The sequence below is a fragment of the Pongo abelii genome, chromosome 22, assembly GCF_028885655.2.
Source record: "Pongo abelii isolate AG06213 chromosome 22, NHGRI_mPonAbe1-v2.0_pri, whole genome shotgun sequence".
NCBI lineage: Eukaryota > Metazoa > Chordata > Mammalia > Primates > Hominidae > Pongo > Pongo abelii.
In genome coordinates, this window is record NC_072007.2 from 51,524,447 (window position 1) to 51,540,362 (window position 15,916).

Here is a 15,916-nt window from a genome sequence, read left to right on the forward strand (position 1 = left end):
GCGGAGGAGCTTGGCGAGGGGAGGCGCAGGCTCGGAAAGGCGCGCGAGGCTCCAGGCTCCTTCCCGAGCCACCGCTCTCCTCGCTGACCCCCGAGTCACCCCCGGCAGCCCCCGCCGCTGCAGGGCGAATAGACCCCCGCGGACTCCCACGCGCGCGGAGCCGGGGCCCTAGTTCAGGCCCTCGCTGCCCCTTTAAGGGTTCTCGAAACTTTCCCCCCGGTATCAGATGAGCCTCGTCACATCCGTTGGCCGTGGCCGCTGGGGCGCTTTCCGAGGAAATTCGGGACTCGAGTTTCCCGGGGAAGAGGCTCGGCCTGAGCCCGGCGAGGGTGGGCAGGGCAGGCGCAGGTGGACCCGGGCGGCCCCCGAGCCCCGCTGTGACCTTGGCCGCGGGGGAGGGGCTGGGCCGCTGCGGGGCAGTCGCGGCCGCCAGAGGGGGCAGCGGAGAAGAACTTGCCCAACTTGGCGGCGCGGGCTGGGGCGGCTCTGCGCCTCCGCGCCCGCCTCCCCGGCCTCCGCCTTCTCCCCTCCCGCGAGCCTCCTCCCCTGGGCCCTCCTCCCGTCCTCCCCGCCGCCGCCGGTCCCGGTGCGCGCCCATCCCTGCCCGCAGCCCCGCGCGCCCGCCGAGTCGCTGAGCCGCGGCTGCCGGACGGGACGGGACCGGCTGGGCTGGGCGCGCCCCCCGGGCCCCGCTGTGGGCATGGGCGCACTGGCCCGGGCGCTGCTGCTGCCTCTGCTGGCCCAGTGGCTCCTGCGCGCCGCCCCGGAGCTGGCCCCCGCGCCCTTCACGCTGCCCCTCCGGGTGGCCGCGGCCACGAACCGCGTGGTTGCGCCCACCCCGGGACCCGGGACCCCTGCCGAGCGCCACGCCGACGGCTTGGCGCTCGCCCTGGAGCCTGCCCTGGCGTCCGCCGCGGGCGCCGCCAACTTCTTGGCCATGGTAGACAACCTCCAGGGGGACTCTGGCCGCGGCTACTACCTGGAGATGCTGATCGGGACCCCCCCGCAGAAGGTAGGGACCCCCGGCTGCTGCCGCGGGCTTTTCGGGCTCGTTGGAGGGAGGGGGCTGTCCAGAGACGCCTCCACGCGGCTTAGCGTCGCCCCCAAAGCAGCAGCTGTCCCCGCACAGAATAGCGGGGAACGCAGAGGGGCTCGGGTGGGCCGGGGAGCGGGGGCGCTCGCTCTTGAGTCGCGGAGGACGGCAGCCCCCGCCCGGGGCGCACGGAGGGGTGTGCGCGAGTGTTTCAGAACTTGTGAGCTCCCCCTCCGCGGGGCTGGGCGGGAGAGGAGACCGGGAACTTGCCGCCTCCAATAACGCGATTTCCTTCTTGCGGGCGACACCTACTTCCAGCGGGAGACGGAGCGGTGGGCCTTGGGCGACGGGCTATTATGGGGAAAATCACCTCGTGTTCATACTCTCCCTCCCCCCCGCCCCCCCACCATGCTGTCTCATTGCTAAAGAGGCTCGTGGCCGGCTTCCAAAGGCGCAGTACCCTTTAAAAAGGATTTATGCATGAGCTCAGCTAAAAGCAACCCGGTTAAGAAGTGGCTGGCTTGCTGCTCTGAGGAAGGAGCAGCGTCTCCCCTGCACCCGCTTTCCTTTCTCGGAGTTGGTTTGTCAGCTGTGTCCTCGCTCATCCGGCGGCCCTGCCCCTCTGCATGGAGCGATGCATCTACACGCGGGTGTACAGAGAGTGTGAAATGCAGTCCAGCTACCGGGAAAAAAATAGGGGCTGAGTGAGGTGTCCGGGGACCAAGTGGTATCCCGATTACAACACAAAAATAAAATCAAACAGCTTTCCTTTTCTCTTACTCTGATGTTCATTTACTAACACTTTTTGTAGCAAGAAACAAATGTTCCCAAGCACAGTAATCTGAAAAAAAAAAAAAAAAATCCCAATTGATCTGCTTCCCCTCCTACTTTCCAACTATCTAATCCAAGTGGGATTTGAAGTCCTTTGCTCAATTGAATGCACTATTTGAAGATACTTTATTTTTATTTTTAACGTTGTCATTTGGGTTTTGATTCAGCTATGATTCCCCCATAAATAGAACATACTCATGACTTTTGTATAATTCTCATTAAATTATTCAAGACTTTAAGAGGAAAGACATGCCATGCTAATTCTTTTAAAAAAGGAAACTGCCGAATAACTTCTGTAGTTGTTTAATTAGTTTAGGGGAAAAAAAAACCTTCAAAAGCGTATATTCAAACTTTGATTCTAGTTGCCTTTCATCTAAGTCATGGGAAGCCACGTGAGTGATCTTTGCCATCTCCAGGAGTGGATGGTTAGAGGGAGGGAATAGGAATCCCCATCAGCTGAGGGAGCTTAACTTGGCTGTAAGATGTGGTCTTGGTGCAGCCAACACGTGGGAACGTGCGCCTGGTGCTGAGAACCTTGTAAATATGACAAGATATTGAGGAAAAACCTCTTCTGTGACCTACAGAGAATCTTTTGGAACAGGCCTTGAATGAATCCCCATTTGACATGTGTGCTTTGATGCGAGGGAATTCTCTCTACTAAAAGTAAATTTGGGTGGTCTGAGGGCTATGATAAAAGAAGCCCTGAAACCCTCCCTCCAGAGCAAAGGGGAAAGGAAGAAGTCTGAAGAAGGACTAAAAAATACTTAACTTTGGCAATCAAAAAAAAAAAAGCTTTTATAAATAATAACTTGCCTGTTAATTAATTCAATGACCTTTCCTTTAAAATGATGAGGTTTAATTAATTTAATTAACAGAAATGTATTGAGTACCTAGGCTCCTGTCTTTACCATAGCCAAGGCAGTAGTTGGTTCAAGATTACTTCTTGACCATTAGCATGTTTCCAGGGAGGGCTGCTTCTACAGAGACAGATTTAATGTTTACATGTGATGGGGAATGAAATATCCTGGACCTCCTTCCTGGCTTGATTTAGCGATAAGCTGCTTTGTAGCAAAATCTTTCCAAATGCCTACTGTAAAGTCAGGCTTTACTGACTACTGCATTAGGATTCACTACCTGCCTGTGTTGCCCTGAAATGTCTCTGACCACCAGCAGGGTGTCAGCAGCCGGCTAGAGGGGGCAGCAGTGAGGTGACTTCTGAACCTGGAGTGAGCTTTCCTGCTCTATTAATGGCCAGGAGTCATGCATTTATTCTCTGCTGATTCTCTGAAGCCTAAAATAAAAATTGCTTAGGTGGAGAGAAAAATGGAATTGTAAATTCAAGCAATAAATAACCAAGAATTTTTCAAGAATTAAGTAATAGTCGTAGACAATGTCTGGAAGCTCAGTACGTGACAAGCACTGCGCTCTGTGCTTTAAGTGTGCTTTCCCAGGAATCCCCACCCACCACCCACTACCCCTTGGGGGTCTTATATGGATTTTAGGGGTGGGAAAACTGAAGCTCGGAGAGACTGAATGACTTTCCAGGGCAACAGGGCAAGAAAGAGGGAGGGCCAAAAATGGAAGCCAGGGAGCTGAACTTCAGAAGCCAAGTTCTGAACCACCAGGCAGAAAATGACTTCCTTCCCTTCATGCCTCCTGATCTCTTTGGTTTTGGCCTCAAACTACCCTTTCTAGCCAGAGAACCCTGAACTTACACCCCAAGGTGTTAGGAACTTATTGTATGACGGCAACTGGACCCTCTGGAACTCCCTGCTGTTCTCCCATCTCCTCCTTCCTTCAGCACTGCTGAATGAGCAACAGAATGAAGGGCTGGATCCAGGTGTGCATGGGAGAGGCCTTGAGAGGAGCAGTTCAACAGGAACCAGAGCCCTCCAGCTCCCCCTCTTTTATGGGAAAGTCAACTGTTGGAAGTGTGCTTGTTCCCCGAAGGCTTTAATCAGGAACTAGAGGTCCATTGTTTGCCCAGTGAGGAGTCACAGGCATGTGCCCAGAAGCCCGCGTGAGAGCTGCAAGGCCTGTGTGCTGGCGGGCAGGGCCACGTTGGCATGGAGATGACTGCCAGGTTTGTGGCTGATCCCATTATGTGGGTTCTTTCGAACCGTAGAACTTTTGAACAGTTCTTTCAACCAGCATCTGCTTGAACCGTGCAATTTGGTCTTATTAATAATAATAACACTCTTCTAAAGTAATTATAATTACAGCAATTTCCATGATTAAAAAAGAGACTTTCATGTTAACACAATAACTCCAGCTGAAGACAGAAAAAGGTGTGCAGCCATATACCTTGTAGTAGCTTCAAAAAAAGCCTTTCGGATTTTTTTCTGAAAGATTTTCTGTCATCTCCACTAAGATAGGTAAAGCAGAGAGCAAAACTATTCTCATACCTGAACACTTGAATGTAAAGGGCCACCTAATTATTTTGGTGAATCCTATTTTAATCATGGTGCATTCACTTGATTATCAGCCTCTTAGTACACAATTATTTGGAAGACTTGTATTGAAAATATGGATCGAGCATATGCAATAAGGGTTTGTGTTCTTCAGAAGAAGCCATCCAGGCTCCCCAAATGAAGCTGACTGTAGGTGAGGCTGAAAACAAGAAGGCAATCCCAGCAAGAAGAAATCTGATGGAGCCACCTGAAATGATAAACTATTAAAGACAATGAGAAAAAACAATTACTGAGGTTGAAAGAACAAGAAAGTCAAAGCCAGTTTGCCACCAGCTCCTTCAAGTGAGAAGTGGCAACTCCTGGGCTTTAGAGAAAGAATTAATCAAAGACTGTATTACAGAGGACTGGGAAAGGTGAGCCAAGAAATCAGCTTGAAACAACAAGGAGGGACAGGAGTCTGAGAAATAGTTTATAAGATCAAGAGCTGACCTTGATTTCTTGCTGATGGAGTATTGGACACTCAAATGGCATGTGAAGCCCTTTGCGTGGCTCACCTCATTGTATCCTTGCAACGTCCTGGAAGATGTGCACAATAATGTGACTTAATTTTCAGACGGGGTAACCGAGGCTTGGAGAGGCAGAGGAGTTTGTCCAGGGCCACACTAGTGAAGGCAAAGCAGGGTGGAGCTGTCAATCTGGGTCTGCCCAGCTCAGTCTTTGCACTTCACTGCGGTTCCTCCTTATGTGCAGTGTTTTAGTTACGGTAACTTTTTAAGAAGAACCATTTTCATGCTTCTGGAGATGATGTGGTTTGACAGGAAGCATCCTGGCGTGATTACAGGTCCTGAACACTGTAGTGTCACACCTGTGACCATGAGCAAGTGTGTAACCTCCCTCGTCTTCCGTTTCCTCAGCTGTGGATAATCTTCTAATTTCTGCATTAATGTCCTGGTCTCAAAACAATAGAAACTTGTTCTCACAATTCTGCAGGCCAGAGTTCAAAAAGCAAGGTGACAGCAGAAACACTGTCCCTCCGGAGGTTCTGGGGGAGGATCCTTCCTTCCCTCTTCTTAGCGTCTGATGGCTGCTGGCATTTCTTGGCCCTTGGCCGCATCACTCCAATATCTCCCCTCCGTGTAAGTTTCTGTGGCCAAATTCCTCTCTTCTTATAAGGAGACCAGTCATTAGATTAGGGCCTGCCCTCCTCTAACCTGACCTCATCTTGATCCCATCTGCATAGACCCACTTTCTGAATAAGGTTAAGTTCACAGGTACTGGAGTTACGTCTTCAGCATATCTTTTGGGGAACATGATTTAATCCACAACAAGTTCATTCTAAGTTTTTCATTCTATGGATTTTTTTTTCTTTGATTCTACCTCACCTTTTAATTGTTAATAATTTCAATTTGGGATTCAAGTGTAATTTTTATCACAGGCAATAAACAAATGATGATTTTAGTGCTGTATTAATATGAAGCCTGTGGCAAGAGAGTGCCCTGGGGCTTAGGGTGGGAGAAGGAAGAGAGGAGGGTTTCTGCTTCCCTTCTGTACTTCTGTATTGTTTTTCCCACTGGAGAGTAACTGCTTAAAAATTTAAAATGTCAGGCCGGGCGCGGTGGCTCATACCTGTAATCCCAGCACTTTGGGAGGCTGAGGCATGTGGATCACCTGAGGTCAGGAGTTTGACCTGACCCAGCCTGGTCAACATGGTGAAACCCTGTCTCTACTAAAGATATGAAAATTAGCCAGGCATGGTGGCTTCTGCCTGTAGTCCCAGCTACTCGGGAGGCTGAGGCAGGAGAATTGCTTGAACCTGGGAGGCAAAAGTTGCAGTGAGCCGAGATCATGTCACTGCACTCCAGCCTGGGCGACAGAACAAGACTCCATCTCGAAAAGAAGAATTTAAAATGTCCCACGTCATGTTGCACTAATTCTAGAATTGCTGAAATTAATGTATAATATGAGAGAAATCCAATGTGTGCAAGATTAGATCAATGATATTTAAATACCTGTGAGTAATAAACACTTATGTTGGGATGGATGTAGAAGGCTTCAGTATTTCATGTTTTAAAGACATTATAAGGCAACCCCCTTATCAATCAGGATATATTTAATATGAAACAGGTGCTTCCCCCCATGCTTCCCGCCATACTCATCCCTGATCTCCTTGTGTGATCTCCTTGTTGTAGGTACGTTGGCTTCACCTCCTCTTGCCTGCCCATTTTTCTTTTTTCCTCCTGGAATGATCCCAAAAGGATAAGGCTAGCTGTTGTGATGAGTGGCTTTTTTTTTTTTTTTTTTTAGACAGTCTCGCTCTGTTGCCAGGCTGGAGTACAGTGGCCCGATCTTGGCTCACTGCAACCTCCGCCTCCTGGGTTCAAGCGATTCTCCTGCCTCAGCCTCCTGAGTAGCTGGGACTACAGGTGTGTGCCACCACGCCCGGCTAATTTTTGTGTTTTTAGTAGAGACGGGGTTTCACCATGTTGGCCAGAATGGTCTTGATCTCTTGACCTAGTGATCTGCCCACCTCGGCCTTCCAAAGTGCTGGGATTACAGGCGTGAGCCACCGCACCTGGCCAAGTGGCTCTTCTTTTGTGGTGGTGGTACCTAGCTGCATTGCTCCCAGGGGTGGAGGCGGAGGAATTTAAAGGTGGTGTTTTTCTCCTTCTACCTGGTATCTGACAGCATGCCTTGGGATTTATGTAACATCTCATTCATAGACTAGAGCAGGTCAAGCCTTTGGCCCCTGAATTCAGGGTCTACCAGTGCTGGAGAAGATGTCGGGGGTTAGTGGGCACTGACTCTTGCCCCACCCCCACACTGGGTACAGCAGGAACGGGGTGGTGGTCCTGCTTGCTGGTGAGTGAGGTCCCTCTCCAGGTGACCTGAGGCTCCTATGACTGACTATGGGCCTCTGTCTGTCCTTGAGTCCCTTGCTGTGTGTCATGGATCCCTCCTCTGGGTCACCCTGTTTGCCCGGCCTTGGTGAGACACTGGGGCTCATTGTCTGTTAAGGTAACAGATACTACCTGGACAATAGGGCATACCTGTGAGGCAGGTGGGCAGCCTGGCACCCCTTCTATAACTTCCCTGGGTGTAAACATGTTTCTGGTGGAACCTGAGGAAGAGAGTGTCACCTCTTCTGGGTGACTTTCCTGGCCTGGCTCCCCTTCATCCTCTCTTGGCCTAGATGTACTATTTTGATATTTGACTATTGCTACTCAATACAAAAAAATGGTCACTTTTTGCTCTTACAATTCTCAAAAGAAGAAAGAATACTCTGGGAGTGCTGATATTAACCACATAAAGGAAATGAAATGAGTGTGTTTGTTTTGTGCTAATGCTTGCTGTCCAGCCCAGGCCCCGGGTGGGATGTTTTCAGATTTTTATTATATGGCAATCATATACCTGCATCTAGAAATATACAACCTCAGCACTGCCATTGCAGGAAGACAGAGAGACTGTCTAGAGAGTAACGTGGCGATGCCCTGGGCAGCTCCATCATTCCAGGGAACCATAAAGGGAAGTAGGAATGCACACTCCATCCATTTCATGCTAGGCTGAAAGTGGCAGGGGGAGAATTTACACCTGGCCTGCTAAGGGCAGCCTCGTGTTTCCATTTCAGAGCCCCAGCTTCTCCAAAGCCAGTGCTTGGGAAATGGCCTTGTTGGTAGCAGGCAGGAGACTGGTGCAGTGTGCCAGCTGTGCAAATCCCTACCAGCAAAGAAAACAATTTCTAAAGCAGTCCCCAGGATTTCATGCCATGGGGGTGGCGAGGGGTAGGAGGAGGTGGAAAGCATTGAATCAGAAAGTTTTCCAGGTGCCAGCAATGCCAGGGTTAATATGGTCTGGCTTGCTTTTCAGGTGAGCACCTGTAGCTGGCAGGAAAGTGGCTTCTTGGTGGAGGTGGACATGAATTCCAGAAGCCTTGAAGAGGCATCCAGAGCCTTTCCCACTACATCATGCTGCCTCCTGGGGAAATTCCTAAGCTTTTTTTGGAATCAGAACAGCCACTGACAAGCAGACAGAACTGTGTGGCTTGTGCAGTGATTGGAAAGCTAGGTGCTTTGGGTACTAGTCCCAGATCTGCTACTTGCCGAATGTTGGGTATTGGAGAGAAGTCATTTGACCTGTCTGAGCCTCTGTTTCCTCCTCTGTAAATCAGGGAATTTGAACAAGTGACCTCAAATTCCTTCTAGAAGCTCTAACAGTCAATGACATCATCTATTTCATTTGAGAGGATCTCTATAGCTCTAATTTTTTGCCCCCAGACCAATCTGCTTCAGCTTTGTGTAGGTGCAACACCTGGGGTTAGGTCAAAATGCAGAATCAGGTTCAGTGACCGGGAGCAGAGCCGAGGGTGGCTGCTGCCAGCTCACAGGTCACACTTGGAGTCGTTGCTTCTTTCCCCAAACCAGCTGCCGATAGTTCCTGGAAAGACCAGGACTGCCTTGCAGAAGGGCCTAGAAATACAGATTCCCATATGCAGTCCAGATTTATTGGGTGAGACTGTCTGCACTAGGACCTGAGAATCTGCATTTTATTATATCCCTTGAGTCCCCTTTAAGCAGCCACGCTGGCCCCAGCCATTGGACTCTATTTGGAGGCCACTGCAGAGGCCAGATTCTCCTCTGCTCAGCGGTTTCCTGTGCAGAAAGGCTGTGTTCTTTCGTCTTCCTAAATACTGTTCCTAGGTTAAGTGTTTCCTTCTCTTTGCCCATCTAGAAAATCTCCACCTCAAGCAGATCGTGTTCCAAAAACTTGTGTTGGGCAAGTGGAAAACACGCAGTTTTTTCTAGGGGTCTCATTCTGAAGCGGTGCTGCTCAAAATCTTGGTGCTGAACGTGTGTTTTTGAGATTTCCAGTCTATCACGGGGCCGCAAGGTGTAAATATCAAGAAAAATGAATTACTAGAAAGACAAAGTGAAAAAGACATACAAAATACAAGTGTCATTCTTTTTATTCTTAGTTTGGACAGATGCTCCATCCTTCTACACTGGTCCCACAGTTTCTGAAGCTTCCTGCAATGATCAGTGGTTACCTTGTTGCCCAAGTAACTGCAAATCCCTCCTCTACAAAGTGTGCTTGCTCCAAGGCAGTGCAAACTAGAAGTTGTTACAAATGGTTCCAGTAACAAATTTGTTTGGCGTCCTTTTCCCTTGAATGAGACAGTGGTTATTTTTGCTAAAGCAGAAAGGAAATGTGATACTATTGGGCTGTGTTTTGCTCTCTGGAGTAATCCTGCTTGGGGAAAATAGGCTTGTTCCAGAATGCAGAAATTCCTGTTAAATTAGGCAGTGTTGGGCTGGAGGACGTCTGCCTGCATCCCCAGTGCCTCACAACTCACATCTCTAAAGGCCACTCAGGTGGGACACCATCAAGACATTGAAAATCGGCAGAAGGAAGGCAGGAAGGGGAGAGGATTGAACCCGTCAAAATAGATATTCAGAAAATCTGTGTTCTAAAATAAGGCAGCTGTTCCCTCACAGCACACTTATTCCTAATTTCAACAGGACTCTGAGTCTTGCCCCACAGTGTCACAGCCTACAGCAAATTAGAAACTGGGGTGGGGGGGATATTATTCCACCAGTAACACCCTTGGGACGGGGCACACAACATGTTTGCCCTCCTACCTCTCTGTCACCTTCCCAAGAAAGGGTCAAGTTAAAACAGTGTGCATTTATAGTACTGCGAGAGTGAAGTGAGCTGCGGTGTATTAGAACCTTAGCCTCACACAGCGTCAGCCGTGTGGTAAATGTTCCATAAATCTTCGTTTAGAAAAAGTGGCAAATTCCAGGCTGCTAGTAAACAAAGGAGGGAAGACAGACAAAACGGAACAGCAACAACAACAGAAAACCCAAGAACTAGATGCCTAACAATCTGGGTCTGTATCTTGAAGGAATGTGCATCCTGTCCTCTGATTGCAAAGCCAGGCCTTCTGTGGCCCCACGACGCTGCCTCCTAGCCCTCCTAAAGTGGGAATGGAGCTGTACCCCATGGTGGCAAACAGACCTGGCTCCATGGATCTCAACCCGGGGTGATTGTGTCCCCGCCCCAGGGGACATCTGGCATCCTCTGGAGACATTTTGAGTTCTCACAACTTAGAGGGTGCTACTGGCATCCTGTGGGTGGAGACTGAAAGTGCTGCTCAGCATTCTTTGCTGTACAGGGCAGCCCCCACGACAAAGAACGATCTGGTCCAAAATGGCAACCATGCCAAGATTGAGAAATCCTGGTTACTCGACACAGCAGGTCGGCTGGCCTAGGAGTCGCTGCCCAGAGAGACAAAGGAAGAATGTCCAGTGGAAACGGCTGCCCTGAGCATACAGGCACGCTGATACCTGCTGATTCCCCCATCCTTAAGGTCCTGTCTTATTCCTAACACCACGTGGATCTTCTTGCCAGATGCATTAAAGCGTGAGAAGAGTTAAAAATCACTTATAACTAGTGACTGGGGGTTAAAGAGGAGAAAAAATTTGAACCTGACTCAAAGGATGAGCATGTTTTTCTTTCTTCAGCACATTGGCTGGGTGTGGTGGCTCCATGCCTATAATCCCAGCACTTTGGAAGGCTAAGGTGGGAGGATTGCTTGAGGATAGGAGTTCAAGATCAGCCTAGGCAACATAGCAAGTCCCCATCTATATAATTTTTTTTTTAATTAGCCAGGCTTGGTGGTGCATGCCTGTAGTCCCAGCTACTCAGGAGGCTGAGGCAGGAGGATCACTTGAGCTCAGGAGTTCAAGGCTGCAATGAATTATGATTGTGCCACTGCACTCCAGTGTGTGCAACAGAGCAAGACCTTGCCTCAAAACATATTGATTAAGCACTTACTGCATGTCGGGGCCTTGGTCTGTGCCCTGGTATGAAACAGTCAACTAGACAGAGATAGTCTTGGCTTTTACAGAACCTCTCCTTATAAGGAAGACAGATTGTTCAAGAAGTAAACAGACTTTTAGAGGAGTGCTGTGCGACAGTGCAATGTGGGAAGGGCTATGGGTGAAAGAATCCTGCTTTATAAGGGCAGTTAAGGAAGACCTCTCTGAGGAGGTGCAATTTGAGCTGAGATTGGCATGAGGAGGACTGAGCCTTCAGAAGTTAGGGAAAGCCTCCCAGGCTGCAGCCAGGGAGGTGAAGACTTGAGGGTGTCAGAGTGAGTGAGGGTGTCAGGGTGAGGAGTGAGGGTATCCAGGGTGAGTGAGGGTGTCCAGGGTGAGAAGTGAGGGTGTCCAGGGTGAGGAGTGAGGGTGTCCAGGGCGAGAAGTGAGGGTGTCCAGGGTGAGAAGTGAGGGTGTCCAGGGTGAGGAGTGAGGGAATCCAGGGTGAGGAGTGAGGGTGTCCAGGGTGAGGAGTGAGGGTGTCGGGGTGAGTGAGGGTATGAGGGTGAATGAGCGTGTCCAGGGTGAGTGAGGGTGTCAGGGTGAGTGAGGGTGTCCAGGGTGAGGAGTGAGGGTGTCCAGGGTGAAGAGTGAGGGTGTCAGGGTGAGTGAGGGTATGAGGGTGAGTGAGGGTATCAGGGTGAGTGAGGGTGTCCAGGGTGAGGAGTGAGGGTGTCAGTGTGAGTGAGTGTATGAGGGTGAGTGAGGGTGTCCAGGGTGAGTGAGGGTGTCAGGGTGAGTGAGGGTGTCCAGGGTGAGTGAGGGTGTCAGGGTGAGTGAGGGTGTCAGGGTGAGTGAGGGTGTCCAGGGTGAGTGAGGGTGTCCAGGGTGAGGAGTGAGGGTGTCCAGGGTGAGGAGTGAGGGTGTCAGGGTGAGTGAGGGTGTCCAGGGTGAGTGAGGGTGTCCAGGGTGAGTGAGGGTGTCCAGGGTGAGGAGTGAGGGTGTCCAGGGTGAGGAGTGAGGGTGTCCAGGGTGAGGAGTGAGGGAATCCAGGGTGAGGAGTGAGGGTGTCCAGGGTGAGGAGTGAGGGTGTCCAGGATGAGGAGTGAGGGTATGAGGGTGAGTGAAGGTGTCTAGGGTGAGGAGTGAGGGTGTTCAGGGTGAGTGAGGGTGTCCAGGGTGAGTGAGGGTGTCCAGAGTGAGTGCACATATGTGCTGAGGAGGTGTTTGCAGTGCTTCAGGTGCAGCTCCTCTTTCATCTAGTTTAAAATTGTGCTCTGAGGTTAGATTTTAGTAGAACAAAGGCCTTACAAAGAATGTGAAAACATTATGCTCCCCTGCTTACAGGCAATGAAAAAGGAGAATGAAGCTGACAGTACCTGGTGTGGGGTGGGGTGGAGAAGACCACAGAGAGTATTGTGTGTTTTATTCAACAGTGTCCTGGGCTGCTTTCTCCAGAAATGGCCCTGAGACATGGATGTAAGTGTGGCTAGTTTACTGGGAGATGATCCCAGTGATGCAGGACAGGCGAGTCCTAAGATTGAGGCATAGCCCAGGAGGGTTCTTAGCTTTGCCCAGGAAGGAACTCAAGGGCAAGCCAGTGGTGTTAGCAACTTTTATTGAAGCGGCCGGCTGTGTACAGCAGCAACAGAGGCGCTGCTCCTTGCAAAGCAGGGCTGCCCCACAGGCTGTGCGCCCAGAGTAGCAGCTCAGAGGCAGTTCTGCAGTTGTATTTGTACCCACTTTTAATTATATGCAAATGAAGGGGCAGTTTATGCAGACATTTCCAGGGTGAGGGTGGTAACTTCTGGGTTGTCGGGCCGTTGCCATAGAAAGAGGCAGTAACTCCTGGGTGCTGCCAGGGCCATGGTGAACTGACTTGACACAGGTGGGTGTGTCCTTGGACCTATTTTAGCTAGTGGTCAGTTTGGTCTGAGTGCCTAAGCCCCACTTCCAGAGTTGAGTCCCACCTCCTACCTCATTCCCCCTTCAGAGATTAGATACTCCTCCTTAATCTTAAGGGGGCTGCAGAAGGGCGGAGATCTGTTTTCCGTAACTACTTCCTGCTGAGTTTATGGACGTAGGCCCTGCCTAGCACTGGAGGAGTAAAAATCTCTGGATACCTGATCTAAGGGGCCCAGAGGCAGGACGATTTCATTCTCTGTGTCAGTGGACAGGATGGGCTGGAAGCTTGTGCCAGCATTGTCTCTGGAACTGTGGTAATCTAGAATACACAAACTTTACTAAGAGGTTAAAGAAGCAAGGACCAAAAATTGGTAACAAGGCAGTTGTCAAAGGTCCTAGAAGAGGTGAAAAACAGGTGAGACTTGGGAAGGCACTTTGGATGGTTGACCAGATATAGTTGGGGTCAGTGCCCTGGTTATATCTATGTAATTAGGCAGCTTGCTCATAGATCTTTTGAGTGTTAACCTCAACCTGTCCAGAGTTAATATATGTGCAGCAGGTTTTATTAATAACTGCACAAGACTCCACCTTGTTCAGCTGGTAAATAATCCAATGCTAGTCTGTTATCGACAACTACATTTTCCAGAGTCTGGGGAACTCTTGAATTCTCTTTAATGCCTGAGCTCCGTTGGTGGCTAAGGATTCTAGGATTTTAGCCAACTTCTTTAGCGTTAACTCATGGTAGGCAAAGCCACCCCAGGGTGCTGCTAGTCCTATTGCCGCCCTGATTCCTGCCAGAATTAGTTTTATTGCTTACTTATTTCTGATATTCTTGGGTCCTAGGGGTTATAGATTGTGACCCCTGGAGGGGAAAGAGTGGCCAATGTTCATTCACGTCAGTTCCAAGTTTTTTAGACACAAGGGAAAGCTATTCCTTAAAGCAGAGGTGACTCCTTAGGGAGTTGGAGTGGTTACAGGGTGTGACTTCTTCCCATTCATGGTCACAAACAAAAATGAGCCCAGCTGGGGCACCGAGAGAAGCCCTGCGGGGTGCGATATTTATACTTCATTGCCAGGTTGGGTCTATAGAGATATTTTCCACCTGTTCTCATGTTGGTGGTTGAACAATCTTTGTTTTCTAGAAGAAGGTAGTACTATCACCTCCCCAGATCAGGCAGTTGTTTTTCCTTTGTATGTTCCCATCTGGGAGAAGGTACCATATATGGTCTTTTCACTTACAAATGGAATCTCATTTACCTCCCTGTGGTCTTGGAAACTTGGCAACTAGAGTTGGATCAGAGCATTGCAGGGAAGCTTCCACTTTTGCGTCATTAATGCAAGAGTGGATGCAAATGCTAGAGTTATGAGTGCACTGGAGATATAGATGCCCGACTTCCCAGATTCTGATAATAGTGGTCAGGGCAGGGGGACAGCAGGGTTCAGGTGGGATCCACTAAGTGGGGTAGAGTTCCACTTCACAAGTAGGGGTTTGAATATTTTGAGATTGCTATGGTTAGTTAGGAGGTCTGGGGACATGGTCCTGAGATTTTCCAGATAGGTCAGAAGATGAAACTCTCTATCCTGGGAGTGTTGATGACAAATCTAGCAACCATAAAGATGATTCTATGATGCTATAATTTTTGAAATATTTACTGTAGAATTTTGTCTACCCTCCCCGTCCACATACACACTGGCTTAGGTTAATTAGAAGAGCAAACAGAATTAACGGTGGCATCGTGGTATCTGGTTGGGTCTTAGAGTAGCCTCTATTCCCAACAAGCCCACAGGAGATGTTTCCCAGGAGGACGTGGCTGGTTAAAGCCATAGAAAGGAAGCACTGCAGTCAGGAAGAAGAGCAAGATTAATGCTCCTATTCCCATCTACAGCATTACATTACCTCTTCTGGCTGAGTGTTGATTATTTTAAATAGGTAGCAGAGATCTTCCAAAGCTTTACTGATATGGGTTGTGGTTGTAGTGTCCTTCCTTTGTGCCCGTGACTCATAAGAAACAGGTTTAGTCCTGGATCTGTGTGCCCAAGTAGGTGTTCCCTGAAGTTTAACAGCAGTGGGGGTACTTAACAATACCTGATAAGGGCCCTTCCATTTTGTTGTAATTGATTCTTGGGGGATCCCTGTCTTTACCCTGTCTTTAAGGTTTTAGGAAGACTAAGTCTCCTGGTTTAACAGGGGAGCTATTTTTTCCTTTGTGGGGAAGGACAGTATTTTATTTTTATATTGGAGGGCCTTTTGAACCTGTCCTAAATTCTAAAGGGGAGGGGGAAGGTTTGTATAGGTAATTACTACAAGCCAAGACCACAGCAGCTCAACACATAAAATCCATAGACAAATCAGTTTTACAACCCCGTTTCCTGGCTTCTAGTTCTTGGCTTCCATATGCTCAAAAGGATTTCAAGGGCCAATGAGTGCCTGCCTACCTCCACACTCATTCACACTGTGCAGGTGACTTACACAGACCATCTACAATGTGGTTGAATTTCCTGACATGTTCTATACTACCTCTTTCTTAAAGTTATTTTACTCTAGGATAGGAATTTACTATACAAGATTTCTCCACATATAAAATTACTCTTTCTTTATATCCTTCCTTGCAAAACAAACAAAAAATACATTTTCTATTCATAATGTTCTTTACATCTCTCTTTTCTACTCACTGGTTCACTCATGTTTTGAACCTCCCATTTAGCAACTTCCGGATTAGACAAAAAATTTTTTCTCAATAAAGAATACATTTCTTGAGCACATTTTATGTAAACCTAGGAAGGAAGAAGTCATGAACTTCACAGTAGACATTGTCATTCTATAGATGAGAACCATTCTGCCATTTTATGATTGTAAACCACACATTAAGCATATCCCATTTATGTGTATTTAATTATTTCACTTTTAACTTTATCGAGAT

At 48.8% G+C, this 15,916-nt stretch overlaps 2 protein-coding genes across 2 annotated transcripts in view; one reads left to right on the forward strand and one right to left on the reverse strand.

Moving 5' to 3' along the window:
• The first annotated feature begins 299 nt into the window (after positions 1–299).
• BACE2 (beta-secretase 2) overlaps positions 300–15,916 on the forward strand; it is a 107,821-nt gene continuing 92,204 nt past the window's right edge. Inside the window, exon 1 of the mRNA XM_009233980.4 lies at positions 300–1,012. Within this exon, the coding sequence (XP_009232255.3) occupies positions 701–1,012 (312 nt within the window). The 5' untranslated portion in view covers positions 300–700. The remainder of the gene's footprint in view (positions 1,013–15,916) is intronic.
• Positions 11,439–12,349, reverse strand: LOC134760865 (placenta-specific protein 4-like). Its single transcript, XM_063720949.1, is given in 4 exon segments — positions 11,439–11,751; positions 11,882–11,992; positions 12,094–12,162; positions 12,267–12,349. Coding segments are annotated over 4 exon segments (576 nt in total).